We start from the raw sequence: 18,292 nt of genomic DNA on the forward strand, positions 1-18,292 counted from the left end.
TGGCCAAGTCAATCACCTGACCTAAATCCGATTGAGCATGCATTTCACTTGCTGAAGACAAAACTGAAGGGAAAATGCCCCAAGAACAAGCAGGAACTGAAAACAGTTGCAGTAGAGGCCTGGCAGAGCATCACCAGGGATGAAACCCAGCGTACGCTGATGTCTAATTGATCTCCAGACTTCAGGCTGTAATTGACTGCAAAGGATTTGCAACCAAGTATTAAAAAATGAAAGTTTGATTTATGATTGTTAATCTGTCCCATTACTTTTGGTCCCTTAAAAAGTGGGATGTACATATACAAACTGTTGTAATTCCTACACCGTTCACCTGATTTGGATGTAAATACCCTCAAATTAAAGCTGAAAGTCTGCAGTTAAAGCACATCTTGTTCCTTTCATTTCAAATCCATTGTGGTGGTGTATAGAGCCAAAAAGATTAGAATTGTGTCGATGTCCCAATATTTATGGACCTGACTGTATATACGCTTGTGTGCTAGTTAAGATGATTAGCTAAACGAGATGCACCTGTGCCAAATTGGATGATTATCTGATCAGCTCCTCCTGAATTTTGTTAATAAAACCACATTTCACGAGTTCACCCTTACATCTAATCTGAAGGTGGACAGTAGGCATATTTTGGCGTGATGTCCTGGGGGAGGGGTCCGGAGCATAGCCTGAACCCAAATAACTCCCCAAAAGAAGCTTAAAGGCATAGGACAGCAGCTAGAGAGCTAAATTTAGTTGCCCCCCAAAATGTGCATGTTGAGAAGAAGCGGAGCGACCGGGAGAGCCCGTGCAGTGTTCGCCGAGAGCTGCGGCTCGCAACGTCTTACCAGCGAGCCCTCCGTGCCACTTATGAGAGGAGCACGATGCCGGATATCAAAAAATGCAACCGAAGGGAGCCAGTGGCTGTACTCCATCGGGAGGGAGATCCCTAGCCACCATTGAGCATGCAACATAACTCAGACGGGGGGTTCACACTGCGACAAAAGGGAGACGTGGGTCTGCTGCACCGGAAGAGGAGCCCTAGTCCAATGCTGAGAAGGCAAAGAGACGCGACTGATGGAGGGACTCCCGCTGCATCCGAAGGGAGCTGCGGCTCTGCTGCACCGGAAGGGGGAGTCCCTCATTGCGAGTTGATGTGAGGCATGGTTTTACGCCTCCGAGGGCTCTCCCAGCCTCCGTAGGGGTTCCGCGACTCTGCTGCATCGGGAGTGCTGCCCCAGAGGGGAGAGCCCTGATTGACGCAAACTGGAATACGACTGTTGGAGGGACTCTTGCTGCGTCCGGAAAGGCGAGTCCCCTTTGCGATGCGAGGCATGGTTTGATGCATCTGATGGAGGGCTCTCACTGCGACCGAAGGGAACCAGCGGCTCTATTCCACTGGGAGGGACATCCCTGTCCGCCCTTGAGCATGTATCATCAGATGGGGGGTTCACCCTGTGACCGAAGGGATCCGTGGGCCTGCTGCACCGGAAGGGAGAATGCAGAATAGGCAAGAAGATTCGAGGCGCGGTTTGATGCAGCGGATGGAGGGCTCCTGCTGCGACCGAAGTGAGCCAGCGGCTATATTCCCCTGGGAGGGAGATCCCTGTCCACCATTCAGCATTCAACATAACTCAGACGGGGGATTCACCCTGCGATGAAGGGAGCCGTGGGTCTGCTGCACCGGTAGGGGAGCCCCGTCCGATGCAGAGTAGGCAAGAAGACGCGACTGATGGAGGGACTCTCACTGCATCCGGAGGAGCTGTGGCTCTGCTGCACCAGAAGGGAGAGTCCCCCTTGCGACTGGATATGAGGCATGATTTGAAGCGTCGGATGGAGGGATCTCACAGTGACCAAAGGGGGCCACGTTCCTGCTGAAGGGAGAGCCCTGTCCAATCCTGAACAAGCAGAAAAACGCGACTGATGGCGGGATACTCACTGCGTCCGAAGGGAGCTGCGGCTCTGCTGTACCGGAAGGGAGAGTCCCCCTTGTGACTGTATACGAGGCGTGATTTGATGCATCGGATGGAGGGCTGTCACAATGACCGAAGGGGCCCTTGGCTCTGCTGCACCGGGAGGGAGAACCCCGTCCGCCGCTGAGCGTGCAGCGCAACTCAATGACAGACAAAAGGCTCACGCTGCGACCGAAGGAAGCCACTCCCCCACTGCACCGGAAGGGAGAGCCCTGTCCGATGCTGAATAGGCTAGGACAGTGGTATTGAAAGTGGGCCGCCAATTACTATTAAAATAAATAATAATATTGTTAATATATGTAAAAATGCTCAAGTCATAACATAATAACATCATTCCATATATATAATTAATTAAATAAAAAAAATTCCACTATTCGAGCTCGCTGATTGGTTTAAGAATAAACCACTAATTTATCTTAGATATTTTTGCTGCATATGCTACAGAACAACAAATTCAAACGTGCATTAATGGCTAACAGCCTCGACATAAATGGCTGTCAACGTGTTCCCTCCTGACTGCTCCACTGCCGATCTTGGACTGGATCTGGTTTTCTCGTTTTGTTGAGCGGTGCCAGTCCAAGATATTTTCTGTTCATTTCCAGTCCATTCTAGGTCTGTGTGATTAATCAAAATCGTCATAAAATCACAATTTGAGCGTCACGATTTCTAAATCGCTTGAAAGAACGATTTTCCGCAGCCCTGACAGAACAGGTTCACACTCTGTCTGTGATGCGCCTTTTTTTCAGAGCCCATGTTGATGGATCAGAGTGTTCACACTGCACGCGGTAAATGGCTAGAAATAAAAATGTGCGAAAATAATTAATATCTAACACATGAGCACAGAGAGAGTTGTGAGTGCAGTTTAAGTGAGAGGAGACATGTTTTAAGTGCGCGCACCCTCTCTGGGCGAGCAGCGTGTATCTGAGCGAGCACGTCTGATTTTATGACAGAGCAAAGGAAATCTTCGTGCGAACAGAGAGATTTGCGCTCGTGTATTATTTTAATGTGCTTTCGCGTTACAATAACGAGCTCTCGCTGCTGCTTCTGCACCGCTCACACATACTGTATACACACTGCAAACGGAGTACATGTGAACCTGTATAATGTATAACAAATCTATTTCAACACCTGAGGCACCACTACAATTAATGAGCTCTATGAACAATGCATGGCAAGTCCCTGGACACGGGTCTATAAACAGCAGTTCAGTCAGTGTACTGTTTGAGTAAATGAATTACTCCGGGATATTGGTTTGTTTGAACTCAGAGGAAGTGTTAGCCACATTAAAAAAGTGAACAGCTTAAGTCATTTGCGGATGAATGCGTATTGGAGATGCGAACCGTTTAAAACGATTCAGTTCGATTTGGTGAATGGTTTCAAAAAGATCCGGTTATATCGAATGATTCGTTCGTGAACCGGATATGACAAACTGCTTTGTTTTGAACTGTCTTACAACAGACACGGAAGAGAAGACATTGCTGAATAAAGTCGTAGTTTTTGCTATTTTTGGACCAAAATGTATTTTCGATGCTTCAAAAAATTCTAACTGACCCTCTGATGTCAAATGGACTACTTTAATGATGTTTTTCTTACCTTTCTGGACATGGACAGTATACTGTACACACAGCTTCAATGGAGGGACTAAGAGCTCTCGGACTAAATCTAAAATATCTTAAACTGTGTCACAAAAATAAACGGAGGTCTTACGGGTTTGGAACAACATGAGGGTAAGTTATTAATGACATAAATTTGCAAATTGGGCGAACTAACCCTTTAAGTCAACGAACGTATTCACTTGTTAGAAAAACTGATTTGGCTTTATTAAAATGTATGCATAATCGCATTCAATATATAAAGTCTATTTAAATTGTTCAGATGAACAAAGCACAAGGTTTTCTTGCATAATTAGCTGTTTAATTGTTTGGACAGACAGTTTGTATATTGGCCTATATATTCACATTCATAAATCTGGGATTAAATGTTTTGTATGCTAAATATGAAAACAAGCGTATATGCACAGTACCTACAACTGCGTTTTGCATTTTGCAAGATTGACATGCTAAATGGCCAACTGACCCGGTTTACTCTCATTAATTTTGTTTACGAACGAGATAAGATATGTACCAGTTCATAGCATTCACGAACGACATGTATCCGTTCATTCAACTCGACATGTGTACCGGTTAAGTCCTTTCGTTCACGAATGAGAGCTCAAGATCTCGTTCAGACTCTTATGAAATTCACTCAATGTGGATGACAACCTAAAAGATTCGTTCAAAAACAACGATTCGTTCACGAATGTCACATCATTACAACACACGGTCTTCGTCGCTGTGGAGGCAGCATCGAACTGCGCTATGGCTGGAAAAGCCACAGTGAAAGGTTGAGCCGCCACGGGAAGCGAGAGAGGCTTGCTGCGGTGAGAACTGGGGCACGGCCCGGGCTGGTTGAATGCCTTCTGCTAGTGCGATCCAGCATTCTAAGAGAGCCAGTTTTTGGGCGGGACAATCGTGTTGTCGAGTGAGGCGAGCTCGGGGGTTTGCACGGTCTTTTGGCCACAACGTGTTGACGCTTGTTGGTGTTCAGCGGCCGTGTTTGGTGGCAAAAAAAAAGCAGCAGATCTGAAAAATCCCCGGTATATCTTCGTTGGAAGGAAAATTGGGTCTGTGATAAGATGACAGACAAAGCGAACCGAATGCTGACCAACTGTCCATGACCAAAAAACAGGAGGGATAGGAGGTAGGAAGACTGGATATATACGTTTGCGTGCTAGTTAAGATGATTAGCTAAACGAGATGCACCTGTGCCAAACTGGATGATTATCTGATCGTACTCCTGCCGAACTTTGCTAATAAAACCACATTTCTAGGTGCTGATTCACCATCTGGTCTGGATACGTACTGGATCCGGGTGACTGCAGTGACTCTCTGATCTGGATACAACGGATTTGGATATTAGAAGCACATTAGAGTATTATGTGTAAACCAGGTTAAAGAGATGGGTCTTTAATCTAGATTTAAATTTCAAGAGTGTGTCTGCCTCCCAAACAATTTTAGTAAAGCTTTATATTATATCTATCGGTCAATGGTGTTTAGAAAGGAAATGTCTCCTTGATGTCATTCCAAACTTGTATGTCATTCCCAGACAGCAACATAGTGTTGGCCCAGATCCGGCACACCTCTGGCTTGCGTGAAATCCATGCAGGCCAGATATGGGCCAACACTGGTTACTGTCTGGGTTCTTTCTTCAGCAAACACAAAAACAATACTTTTAAATTAAATATATGCATTTAGCAGACGCTTTTATCCAAAGCCACTTACAGTGCATTCAATAGGGCTGTGAATCTTTGGGTAGGCAGCGATTCGATTCGATTCACATAAAATAGGTTTTCGCTTCGATTCAAGAACGATTTCTGGAAATTTAAACGATTCAATTCGATTTGATTCACAATTAAATTAGATTTGATTCGATTATAATGTTTCGATTCTGCACTCTTTAAATGCATTCACAGGATTCTTTAAATGCTAAATCAGGGGGCAAATTACAGTAGCCTTTATGGTTAGAGAACCATAGGTAAAAAAAAAAAAACAAACAAAAAACTTTTTGTCCATTGTTATATGCTAGTTTAATGTTGGTATGGCATGACATGGCATACGTAAAAATTTATGTAAGCCGAGATAAAGATAACAAAAAAGAGCTATAAGAGTATTATGTATAAGCTAACATTTTGTCACACCAGGGGCGTAGCCATCATTTCAGAAGTGACAGAAATATCAAATACAATTGTTTTATGTATGTAGCCTATGTATTATCATAATTATTATTATTTATTTATTTAATTATTATTTTTTTTAAGGAATTCTCTTCTTTTTTATTATGTTTAATTAGCTGCAAGAAATCAAATACACTGCTGCACAATAATCAATCATTTGTTATCGATAATTTATTCCAAATGGCAATTTTATGATTGATTTATATACTAGGCTACATTTAATTATCAATTATTTTAATTTTCTGCACAGAATAAGGGAAAAAATATACTTTATAGTTTCTGTAATGTAATAAATTCAGTTTAGCTGCAGATAAAGCCTGGCACGTCTATGAGAGAGAGATCACTTTTCTTTCAGTGTGAAAACTTCTTTATCTAATTTTCAGAAAATAAAATGCTATAGTAGCTATTTAACTTTTCCTCTCCATCAGCGAATGATGATTCTGAGAGAAAACGCGCCAGATGTCTGTTTGCTAAAGCTACAAACGCTACTTTCAGATAAACCTCGCACTCATTTCAAGGTCATTGTTCATGCTGTGGTTATTTTAACAGTTTCCTTCATACATTCGGTTCATCCGTATTGTTTAAACACATTTATCATTCAATGGAACTGTGCGTATGATTTAGACACTGACATTTCTGCTCCGACCATGAAATAAATACGCAGCTTTCGACTGCTCAGGTAACGCCGTTGGTAAGATGCAGAGAGCCATTGACAAACTACAGAAAAAAACTACTTCATTTTACTATTACTGGCCACGAGTTTTGAGGAGAGATCACACGTCATCAGCTGCATCAGAGACGAATGGAGTGCGAGCGCAATCCTGTGACAGTCTCAGACGGTAAACAGTGGAGCACGTGAAGGACAGATAAGAGGCTCGAACACTGTCCAAGGTCTCCATTAATTTGTGCATGTAGTAATTTAATGAGTATATATTTTGAAAGCACTGAATCGCTATGGAAACCGTGATTCATTTGATTCTTAGCGTTTTGAATCGATTACTGTCCGAGATTGGCGTTTCACGATTCAAAAATCATGTTTCAAGATTGATGCATATGAATCGTCAGGGTTTGTAATCGATGCATCGAGAAAACGAGTGAATCGTTACACCCCTAGCATTCAAGCTATCAGTTTTTACCTATCATGTGTTCCCAGGGAATCGAACCCCCAACCTTGCGCTTGCTTGCTAACGCAATGCTCTATCACTTGAGCTACATGAACACTAAGAAAGAAAACACTTTTAAGAAAGTATGAGTCTAAACTATTATTTGTTGTATGCGGAAATCAGATATCATTTTTGTGTTTCATAGAAAAACGTCATACATGTTTGGAACGACATGAGGATAAGTAAATGATAACAGGATTTTTAGCTATCACTTTCTAGTAAGAGTTCTTACTAGAACCAGGAAGTATGACCATATAAGCCTGGTCCTGTCAACACTGCACTGTCTCCCTATCAAGCATTGTATAGATATTAAAATATTGCTCTCAGTATTTGAGCGACCTCTTGTTACATTATAATCCTCCATGTCAATACTGGAATTAACTTTTCCATGACATTCTAATTTATTGAGAAGCACCTGTACTGTCTACCTGTCTACATTTCTTAAAATTCAAAATTATGTATCTTGGTTTTCTTTGCACTTTTCCAGTGCAAACTGTAATGTCAATGATAAATACCTAATGAAATGTTTGCTTTAAAAGAGTGTGACTGTGTAACGATAGGACACAAGAGACGAGAGATCCAAAAGCAGTGTGTTTATTGGGTAATCCAAAATTCAGAATTCAAACAAGCAAGCGGTCATAACCATAAATCAGTCCAGAAACAAAACAAACAGAAAACAAGGAACTCGAAACTAGAAACTGCAAGGGAACACGAGGAAACTGAGTGATGGAAAATAAGGACTCCATGACACAGACAGAAAACAGACGGTTTATATAGACAGGATAACGAAGGAAGTTGAGACAGCTGAGTGCAATAGCAGTTGTGCAATTAACTGTGATGAAGGGACAAAGCTATGTTCGAAATGTAGTGCCTGCGGTTAGGTGCCTATGGGGAAGTGAGACCACTAGTGGACACCCAGGGAAACAGACCAGAAACCGTGACATTACCCCCTCCTCTACGGAGTAGCTACCAGATGCTCCACCTAAACACAAGAACAAACCAAGGAACACAGAGACCAGGTGGGAGGTGGACCAGCGGAGGACCAGGGGGAGGGACGGAGGACCAGGCAATAGAGGGAAACAGAGACAGGAAGCAAAAAAACAAAAACAAGGAGACCAAGAGGGAGGTGGACCGGCGGAGGATCAGGGGGATGGACAGAGGGCCAGGTCCACAGAGCGAAACAGAGACAGGAAGTGCAAAAAACAAAAACAACAACAAGGAGACCAGGAGGAAGGAGGACCGGTGGGGGATAAGGGGGAGGGACGGAGGGCCAGGTCCATAGAGGGAAACAGAAAAAAAAAAAAACAAGAAACAAAACACAAGACCAGGAGGGAACAGAATGTCCAGGGGCCCAGGGCCTAGCCGACAGGGCAAGTATCCAGGGTGGATTAGGTGGAACTGGAACCATGCGTTCGAGACAGAAGCCCACCAGGGTGGCGCAGAAGACCACCACATCCGTGCTGTCGAGACAGAAGCCCACCAGGGCGGCGCCGAAGACCACCAAAGTGGGAACGATGGCACAGGAGATCAAGTCCGTGGTGTTTTGACTGGATTCAGGAAGATCAACAGTGACTTGACTCTGCTCATGAAGATCATTGGTGACTTGACTTTGCCCATGAAGAACACTGGTGACTTGACTTTGCCCATGAAGATCAACGGTGACTTGACTTGATTCCTGAGGTCTAACTGTGGTAGTGCTTAAATCATGAGTGTTAATGGTGACTTGACCTGACTCGGGAGGGTCCACGGTGACTTGACCTGACTCGACTCTCGAGGGTCAACGGTGACCCGTCTCGACTCTCGAGGGTCCACGGGAACCTGACTCGACTCTCGAGGGTCCACGGGAACCTGACTCGACTCTCGAGGGGTCCACGGGAACCTGACTCGACTCTCGAGGGTCCACGGGAACCTGACTCGACTCTCGAGGGTCCACGGGAACCTGACTCGACTCAGGAGGGTCACCTCTGGCGGCCACCTTGCACAGTGGCACTGGGCTGGCGGCCATCTAGTGCGGTGATGCTGGGCTGGCAACCACCGTTTGCGGTGGCGCTGGGCTGGCGGTCCTCCTGTCTGTAGACCCTGGCCTAGAGTCAGCCATCCCACCTGGAGAGACAGGTGTGGCTGGGGTATCCCACTGAGACCGATGTTGCAGGTACAGTATGAACCCCCAAAAATCAAAGACCTCCAGCTCATTCATTTCACTCTCCGACAGAGGGTTGTCCAGACGGACGTTAAAAAAGTCTTTCAAGGCCACATCCCAATCTTACCTTCAAGGTCCAGAACTCTTGTGCCACACCACCCACCTCATTCCCCTTTTGACGGAGGGTGGTTAATTTTAGGAATCTCTTCCTCCACAACTCCTCCTGGGGGAGTTGTGGCCTAATGGTTAGAGGGTTGGACTCCCAATCGAAGGGTTGTGGGTTCTAGTCTCAGGCCGGACGGAATTGTGGGTGGGGGGAGTGCATGAACAGTTCTCTCTCCACCTTCAATACCACGACTTAGGTGCCCTTGAGCAAGGCATCGAACCCCCAACTGCTCCCCGGGCGCCGCAGCATAAATGGCTGCCCACTGCTCCGGGTGTGTGCTCACAGTGTGTGTGTGTGTTCACTGCTCTGTGTGTGTGCATTTCGGATGGGTTAAATGCAGAGCACAAATTCTGAGTATGGGTCACCATACTTGGCTGAATGTCACTTCACTCCTCCATGCTGGCTGGGGAACGGACACAAAATCCCACACCGCTGTATCTGATCTTGATGGAGTCCTTCTGTAACGATAGGACACAGGAGACGAGAGATCCAAAAGCAGTGTGTTTATTGGGTAATCCAAAATTCAGAATCCAAACAGGCAAGAGGTCATAACCATAAATCAGTCCAGAAAGAAAACAAACAGAAAACAAGAAACTCAAAACTAGAAACTACAAGGGAACACGAGGAAACTGAGTGACGGAAAATAAGGACTCCATGACACAGACAGAAAACAGACGGTTTATATAGACAGGATAACGAAGGAAGTTGTAAGGGAAACAGGTCAATTTAGCTCAAAGGGAATCATTTAAGATTTTAAAGGGAATTTGAACAGAATCACTGTTTCACGGCTGTTCACGGAGACGCGCCTGCGGTTCAGTGAACGAGCCGTTTAACATCAAATCTGCGCTGGATACTAATATCCAAACTATAGTGAAAACACTATCAATTAGCACAGTAACAAGATCGGCAGTTTAAGACATTAACTTGTAAGCACAAAACACAAGATACTTCTCTTTTCAATATGAATAAGGCTTTATTAGATAAATCTAAGACATATAAACTAATCTAACACATAAACGCACGCACACACACATTCACACAAGTTGCAGGAAGGTCGAAAGTTAGGGAAAGATGAGTTTCAAGAGAATGGAAATATGGAATCCCAAGTTAACAGCAATACGTTAAATTGCATAGACATGAACGACCATCAATCACGTAATTAGCGCTCGCATTGAGTTCCTCAATGGGGTTAAAATTATATTAGATACACCAGCACAACAAATATCTGGGAATACGTTGCCTTCGTTTGCTGTGAAAGGGACTCCAGTTGAAAGGGGTATCCCGGTGTCGCTGATTGGCTGGAAGTTCAGTAGTGGCTGAAGTGACGTCTTGGGAAGCCCGTGGTTGGGCGTTGGCTGAAAGTGCAGAGTCGTGTTCGCTGGTTGAAGTTGAATGGACGTTACAAAACTTAACTCAGAACACGAAACTCTCAAACGGAAAAGAAAAGAAATAAAGTTTGACGAGACTATGCTGTTTTCTTTCTCATCGTGGCATAGTAGCAGCAGGCAGGCACGCTGGAACCGCGCTCAAAGAACATTGATGACTAACCGCATGGCTAGATGCTAAAAGCTAAAGCTAGGTAGCAAAGCTACAAGCTAAAAGCTAAGAGCAGGCATGACTGATAGCACGAGCAAGGCTGGAACTAAAAGCAGACTAAAAGCCCGCATGACTGATAGCACAAGCAATGCTAGACTAAAAGCCGACATGGCTAATAGCAGCAGCTAGACTAGAACTAAAAGCAGACTAAAAGCAAGGCATGACTGATAGCACAAGCAATGCTAGAACTAAAAGCCGACATGGCTAATAGCAGCAGCTAGACTAGAACTAAAAGCAAAAATGTAATCGTATCCAAAGTATTTAAACTTTCCTGTTGGCCACCCCTCAAATGTTGCCTTGACCAATCAGATATGTTCTTGGGGTGGGTATCATAAATCATTTGTTTATCTTACCAAGCATGTGGTTCTTGCCTCACAGGGTCTAATTTTGGACATGATTCCTATAACATGATTATGATATATTTTACAAATAAATGATTGTCAGGACAATATCAAGCAAGAAAATGCGATTATTTCAATACTAGACATGACTAGGTATCCTATAGTTATCAAAAGACATACACAATAAGTGATTATACATGATAGTTAAATGTGTGGGTTACACGTAAATGAATATGGAGTTAAGCAATGGAATGATTCATTCATAAGTCTTTTTTGAGTTCATTCTGGTCCATATATAATGTATAAAAAGGGTTTCTTTGCCATTCTCTGGCAAAGGACTTTTCTGTGAAGACAAAGGTTTAAAGCCCTTCCCCCTTAGGAATTTCAGTCTGGTTTCACTGGCTGGGGGGGGAAGTCAATGCAAGTATTTAACTTGATCTCCTGGGTTTACATGTGATGTCCAGCGTTGCATTTCAATCACGAACAATAAATTTGACAATCTCTTCTTCGAATTAAAATTGTTAATAATTGTTCTATTGGTGTTAATGTTGAAAGCTGTTGTGTGAACAAGTTGGTTGGTTGGTTATCTTGCTTGGTTCTTGTGGCACTAGAACTGATTTATGACTTCCTGAGGAATTCAGCTCATGTTTCAATGCATACAGCTCTGATAGACTCTTTGATTTGTCTGATTTGACTCATTTCTGCTACATATATCCCCCTTTCGATCGGCGAGGTGTTTAGGTGAAGACATCGTCGATCGCTGGAGAAACAAAGGCAGAAGAAGCAGACAAACACAGCAAACAGCAAGACAACACCTCCATGACAGTTACTGTACTGGTGCAGGCATCAGGTTATTTAGGTACACGTGGTTACGTTCAATTAGTCAATGTAGTTTAGCACATTGAGGATAGTTTAGATCGTCTTGGAAATTGTTTTTATTTTGATTCATCAATCAAATTTGTGGTTAACTTTGTTTGGTTCTTCTAGGTTGTCTTACTTTACATGTTTACCATTAGTTTTCTAGTAATTTCATTTTCAATTCAATGAATTGACCTATCATGCATGGAGCTTAGAGTGGCTGGCGGATATTAGGTGTTGCGAGTCAATCCTAATATCAGACCTTCGACCCTCGCAGGGTGTCTAGGCGTTTCACCTACTCAGGAAAGAGGGGAAGGAGAAGGATAGGTAAAAGAAGAACAAAACAAAACAAGGCTGCTGTGGGTTTTCCTAGCATGTGTTACAACTACTATTGAGCTAGGATGTCAGGTCCAGCTAGTGTGTCGTGAACCTTAACTTAGTGTCAGGTGTTCTACCTATTGTGAGGATGGCTGCATGTTTCTTCATGGTGGGTATGTGTAACTTTGTTACGCTAAAAGTTGGATATTCTACCTGTGGGAAGAATATGTTTGTTGACTGTGTTATCAGTAGATGTGTTTACCTCTGGGTGTAGGTAATGTTGTGTGTTACTGGTGTAGTGCATGTGTGGTCAGATCTGTTCAAGTCTGTGTTGTCTCCCCCCTTTTTCTAGCATGTCACTGAAGACTGGCTCTCTGCATCCTTGGCTTGGATGAGGGCGTGTCCATGGTCTAATGAGGGGTCAGTCCAGCAAGGCAGGAAGTTCTTTAGCACGCAGTCGGAGGCAGTTTGGCATGGCTGTGTGAAGCTGAGTTGCAAAACTTGTCTCCTATGTTGCATTCTTCTTGTGATGCCTTCTGGCTGTAGCAGACTTTCTGACCTTCTGTGCTCTGGTGGTTGCTGTTGCACAGACAGGGAATTTGGAACTTGGAGTTGGAGTTCATTTGACAGTTTGTTAGTGACTGAGGTGATGTCCTTTAGTACCTCAGATTTTTCATCAACAGTTGGCCGTTAAAGACTTGTTCATTCTGGGTTGTTGTTGAACAGGTGCTTGTCATCTCTGATGTGGTGCACCAGGTGATCACCGGCCTTCCGTTCTGTCGCTGGTCACAGCGAGCATGACTCAACTTTGTGGTCATATGCATGTAAATTGTCTTGAAGGAACTCTCTTAGTTGTTCCATGACTTGTTCCGTGTCTTCTAATGGTAAGCGGTCATGTTCTTGTGCATACTCAGCACTGTGCATGTCTGAGTGGTGCTGAGGTGGGTTTTGTTGTCGCTTACCCACACGAGTTGTTCTTGGATGAGTCAGGTGATTACCTTTGGATATCTGGTTAGGTTTCCAGATGTTATCCTTTTGGTTTCTTGAGAAGCGTGGCTGGTCCCATGGATTTTTCCAGCAGTTGGGCTGAAAGCGGTCGTGGATATGGGCGTCACGTTCTCTGTGCTCTTGATGGAAGACTCTGGTGTTGTGATGCCACTGGGTGTCGTCCAGTGCAAGGCTTGAGTCTTTGTTGACAGAGTTCAAGAGTGTGGATGTTTTGTTACCTTTCTTTGAGGCCAACTTCTGCTTGTTATAGGCCTTCTGTGTTAGGTCACGCAACTGTTGGATGGTCATGGAGTTCGGACAGGCCATGACACCTAGATGGTGACTGACTCCAGGGTGCAGATTCTTTAGGAAGAGGGTTTTGAAGTTCACATCCTCTTCAAGGTCAGAGTTGTTGTGTGCACCAAAGTAGGATTGTCGGAGTCGGTTGTAGTAAGCTTGTGGAGTCTCTTGACGACCTTGTTTGGTTTCCAAGGCAGTTAACAGTCCATGTTCAGACTCTGGGTCTGTAAACTCTTTAATCAGGACCTCACGAAGTCGCTGGTAGTTTGACTTGGTTTGACTGGGCTGTCGATCTAGAAAGTTTCGTACCTCGGGACTGGACGTGGCTCTAAGGAGGTATAACCAGTCTCTGTCAGTCACATGAGGTCTCACTTCCAGATGAAATTCGATATCTCGCAGATAAGCTTGGATGTCGGGGCTCTCTGTGGAGTTCGGGTTGAACCTGCTGATGTTTTTAGACAGCTTGTTGAGGTCTTTGATTGTCATCCCGTGTGCAGCTTCAAGGCCTTGGACGGGAGGTTTTCTTTCGTTGGCAGGAAAGGGTTGTGTGGCGAAGGCAGGTGAGGTTTTGGGTTGTGGCCCTTCGCTCCTTTCGTCATATGCCAGTTCTTGGACGTGGGACTCTGCTCTGCTCAGCAGTGATGAGGTTAAGAGATGTTTCTCTTTCCTTGGCTCTAGTTTGTGCTTGTAAGCATTTTGGAGTTCTTTTCTGACCAGGTAGAGCTCATCGTTGGTATCATCTAGTTGTTGGGTCAGATTGTCCATTTCATTTCTGTACCTTTCAAGGTGGTCTTTCAAAGCACTGATTTCAGAATTCTTGTTTCTGATGTCTATCTTGGCTTTCTCCAGTAGCTGTTCGGCATACTGGAGTCTGTTTACCAGGTCTTTCTGAGCAGCCGTTGCATGTTGCTGGTCGAGCTGAGCTGCTGCCAGGGCTGCTTGGAGCTTCATAACTTGTTCTGTTGTATCCTGCTCCCTCTCGCTGGGTGCTTTGAGTTGATCTTGAACTTTCACTTCCAGCTTGTCTATGCGACGTTGAGCACCTGTCAGCTCCTCTTGAAGGTGGGTGATGTGCTTGTCGCTCAGTTTCAGCTGGGTTGTGAAGGCATAGCTTAGTGAGCTCGTGATCTTGACTAGCTCCTCGTGGTTGTTGTTCTGGCTTGAATCTTGTGTCAGGAATCTTCTCAGGATTAGGATTATTATTAAAAATAATAACAGTTCAAATGTCTTTGGAGTGAGGCTGTCTGTTATGCCTCTCAGCCAAATGTTCACATCTTCCCCATGGGAAATGGGGTCTGCAGTCTGCGGCATGTTGGCACGCTGGGGAGAAGAGAGACTGACACAGATCTGTGTGGAGTAAAAGCCTATGTGTGGTGGGACAACTAAGTGTTGTATCAGTGATTGTGAACCACTAGTGAAATGTGGTGATGACTGTGTTGGTCTCAGGGTGTCTAAGTAGACTAGAGATGCGAAGACTTTGTCACTCTAATGAGGAAGAGGAAAAAAAGAGACAGAGGTGAAAAACAAATTCAAATGACAAGCAAAATTTCTGTTTTTCAAATGGGGAAAATTATTTTTTCCAATTAAATGTTATCAAAAACGTAAACACTATTATTATATTTCTTGCTTTGGACAAAAGAATACAATAATAATTCTGATATCTCTTTTCTTAGTCTGACAGGATTGACACCGTACACCTTTCAGTTGGTATGCGCACCAGGGAGGCTGCGAAGGCGACAGTTGTTCAACACGTATCTCTATTAAATTGATCTCAAAGTTGGATGAGATGCTAAAACTTGGATTGCGTTTCCAAATGTAGGGAGGTTAGGAAGAACAAATGAGAGGATGATTACAATCAAATTCATAAGGATGATTCGTCGTCTTTGGCACGATTGTGTATTTACTTCACTTAGAATTGATTGATGGTTCTTACATGTCCTACAAATGTAAAAAGAGAAGAGGAAAGTAAAGGAGAGAGAGGAAGGAGATGGTAAGTCTCAGTAGCGGTTATCTCAACTACAAGGAGAGCGTTGTGTTAGTTGCTACACAACTAATCAAACAAAATAAACTTTAAGTGAAAGAGAGTTGTCTTTCTAATTTATTTGAACTCGTAGTGAGGGATAACAATGTCTCCTTTTAGGGCTCAGGTTTGTCGTTCCCAGGCTAGGATACACAAAAGAAATGGTAAGAAATAGGAAAATTAAAAAAATTAATAAATGGGCAAAATATGCAAACATGAAATTAAAAGGAGGAAATCAATACGTAAAACAATAGTGGTTAAGTGTATAACCAAAACAGGAAGAGGGGTAAAACGCATTCAAATAAGTGAAGGTCTGAATAGCATATATTCAGATGGGTAATAAATAAATTAGGAAGAATAAGTTTACTTAACTTCCAAAGTTCAAGGCTTATTCATTCCTAAAATAATTAGACCCAAAAGAGAATACTAGAAATAAAAGATCATATGAAATGACCTGAGAGGGAAATTTTAAATGGTTCAAAATAAATTTAATGTTTCAATTAAATTTCAATTTGACAATTAATAATTGTGAGTCAGTATTTCCCTTTCTAGTAAAATGAAAATAAGTGGTCTAGTGAGAAAAGAGAGCGATAAAAAGAAAGGGACTAACAAGTTAGTTAAGATGTTTAAAATGGTTAAATCACGTCAGCGTTGCCCAAACACACATTATTCTACCACTGGATGGTAATGCTAACGGCTAACCTTTGAGGCTAGTGGCTTTAGTATAGACTTCAATGTAAATGCAATGGTTTCGTTAGCTTAGCGACACCGCGGAGTTTGTGCACTGCGCGTGCACAGTTCAGAGTTGCTCCGGAAGTACGTTAGGCTTCCGGGTCACGGTCGTCACTATGGCAACCAAAACACATTCTAGTGGATTAGCACATGAATCGTTGCATTGTTGCAAATACAGTTAAGCATGTTACATGAAATGTCGGCTCATTTCAACACTGTACAAATAACAACACCGCCTTTCAGTTGGTTTTGCGATGTGGCACTTAAACTCTCAGTTTGTATAGAGTTAAATTTATCTTAATTCAAATAGCAGCTTCCTGCTGTAGTTATTATATCAATCTCAGCAATTTGATTCTCCGTGCCAGTTTTTCTGGACACAAACATAAAAGTTTTCCTTCGCTGTTGGTACACAGTTAAAATTTACTTGATCAAGCTTTTAAAACACTCCCATTCAAATTACTCTCGGACACACGCAGTGTTACGCGAGATTGCATTCACTTTGTGAACGGATACAAATGGGCAAACATTGTTCTCTAATGTTTAACGTTAACTTAGGGGAGTCGAATATCAAATTTGATTCGGCAGTGGAACACGCACTGGCAATCAAACTATATGAAATATGAATACGGGGACTTTGATAAATAGATTGAGGAACCCGCTCAAAACTATTCTTTATTCACCGATTTATATCCCTTTTGAAACACTAACAGTTTAGCTCCGTTCAGCAAACAGTGACTGAGATAGCGTTTGAGACACTGGAACACGCAGTGAAATCAAATCAGCTATAAAACAAGGCATTACACAAATGAGGAACACGCTCAATTTCTACCTTATTGTACGTTCTCAGATGTTTACTTTTAAGTTCACTTACTGCTGTTAACAACGGGGAGACGGACTCGAGTTAAAGTCTCCTCTAGTTCCTTTCATTCAAGCGGGAGGGCGCGCGCTGCTTACGTCACGCAAACACACACACATACTCAGGTCTCGCATGCTTCTCATCTTTCATTCCTTTAGCAAAATCAAAGATTAAATAACTTGGTTTATGCTCACAATTTAGATTAAACTGCACGCATTCTCCACCATTATAAATGTAAGGGAAACAGGTCAATTTAGCTCAAAGGGAATCATTTAAGATTTTAAAGGGAATTTGAACAGAATCACTGTTTCACGGCTGTTCACGGAGACGCGCCTGCGGTTCAGTGAACGAGCCGTTTAACATCAAATCTGCGCTGGATACTAATATCCAAACTATAGTGAAAACACTATCAATTAGCACAGTAACAAGATCGGCAGTTTAAGACATTAACTTGTAAGCACAAAACACAAGATACTTCTCTTTTCAATATGAATAAGGCTTTATTAGATAAATCTAAGACATATAAACTAATCTAACACATAAACGCACGCACACACACATTCACACAAGTTGCAGGAAGGTCGAAAGTTAGGGAAAGATGAGTTTCAAGAGAATGGAAATATGGAATCCCAAGTTAACAGCAATACGTTAAATTTCATAGACATGAACGACCATCAATCACGTAATTAGCGCTCGCATTGAGTTCCTCAATGGGGTTAAAATTATATTAGATACACCAGCACAACAAATATCTGGGAATACGTTGCCTTCGTTTGCTGTGAAAGGGACTCCAGTTGAAAGGGGTATCCCGGTGTCGCTGATTGGCTGGAAGTTCAGTAGTGGCTGAAGTGACGTCTTGGGAAGCCCGTGGTTGGGCGTTGGCTGAAAGTGCAGAGTCGTGTTCGCTGGTTGAAGTTGAATGGACGTTACAAAACTTAACTCAGAACACGAAACTCTCAAACGGAAAAGAAAAGAAATAAAGTTTGACGAGACTATGTTGTTTTCTTTCTCATCGTGGCATAGTAGCAGCAGGCAGGCACGCTGGAACCGCGCTCAAAGAACATTGATGACTAACCGCATGGCTA

General features: G+C 43.2%; 2 protein-coding genes across 4 annotated transcripts in view; both read right to left on the reverse strand.

The window, feature by feature from the left end:
* LOC127961382 (regulator of G-protein signaling 20) overlaps nt 1-18,292 on the reverse strand; it is a 315,518-nt gene that overhangs the window by 162,489 nt on the left and 134,737 nt on the right. The window lies entirely within an intron of this gene.
* On the reverse strand, nt 12,212-15,146 carry LOC127961370 (uncharacterized). Its single transcript, XM_052560457.1, has one exon. It carries the CDS (start codon nt 14,908-14,910, stop codon nt 13,099-13,101), a length of 1,812 nt encoding a protein of 603 aa, XP_052416417.1. The 5' UTR covers nt 14,911-15,146; the 3' UTR covers nt 12,212-13,098.

Source organism: Carassius gibelio, chromosome B7 (assembly GCF_023724105.1).
Source record: "Carassius gibelio isolate Cgi1373 ecotype wild population from Czech Republic chromosome B7, carGib1.2-hapl.c, whole genome shotgun sequence".
Lineage (NCBI taxonomy): Eukaryota > Metazoa > Chordata > Actinopteri > Cypriniformes > Cyprinidae > Carassius > Carassius gibelio.

Coding starts and splice junctions, on each gene's coding strand:
- LOC127961370 (XM_052560457.1), bottom strand. CDS start 14,910: ATGCCGCAGACTGCAGACCCCATTTCCCATGGGGAAGATGTGAACATT.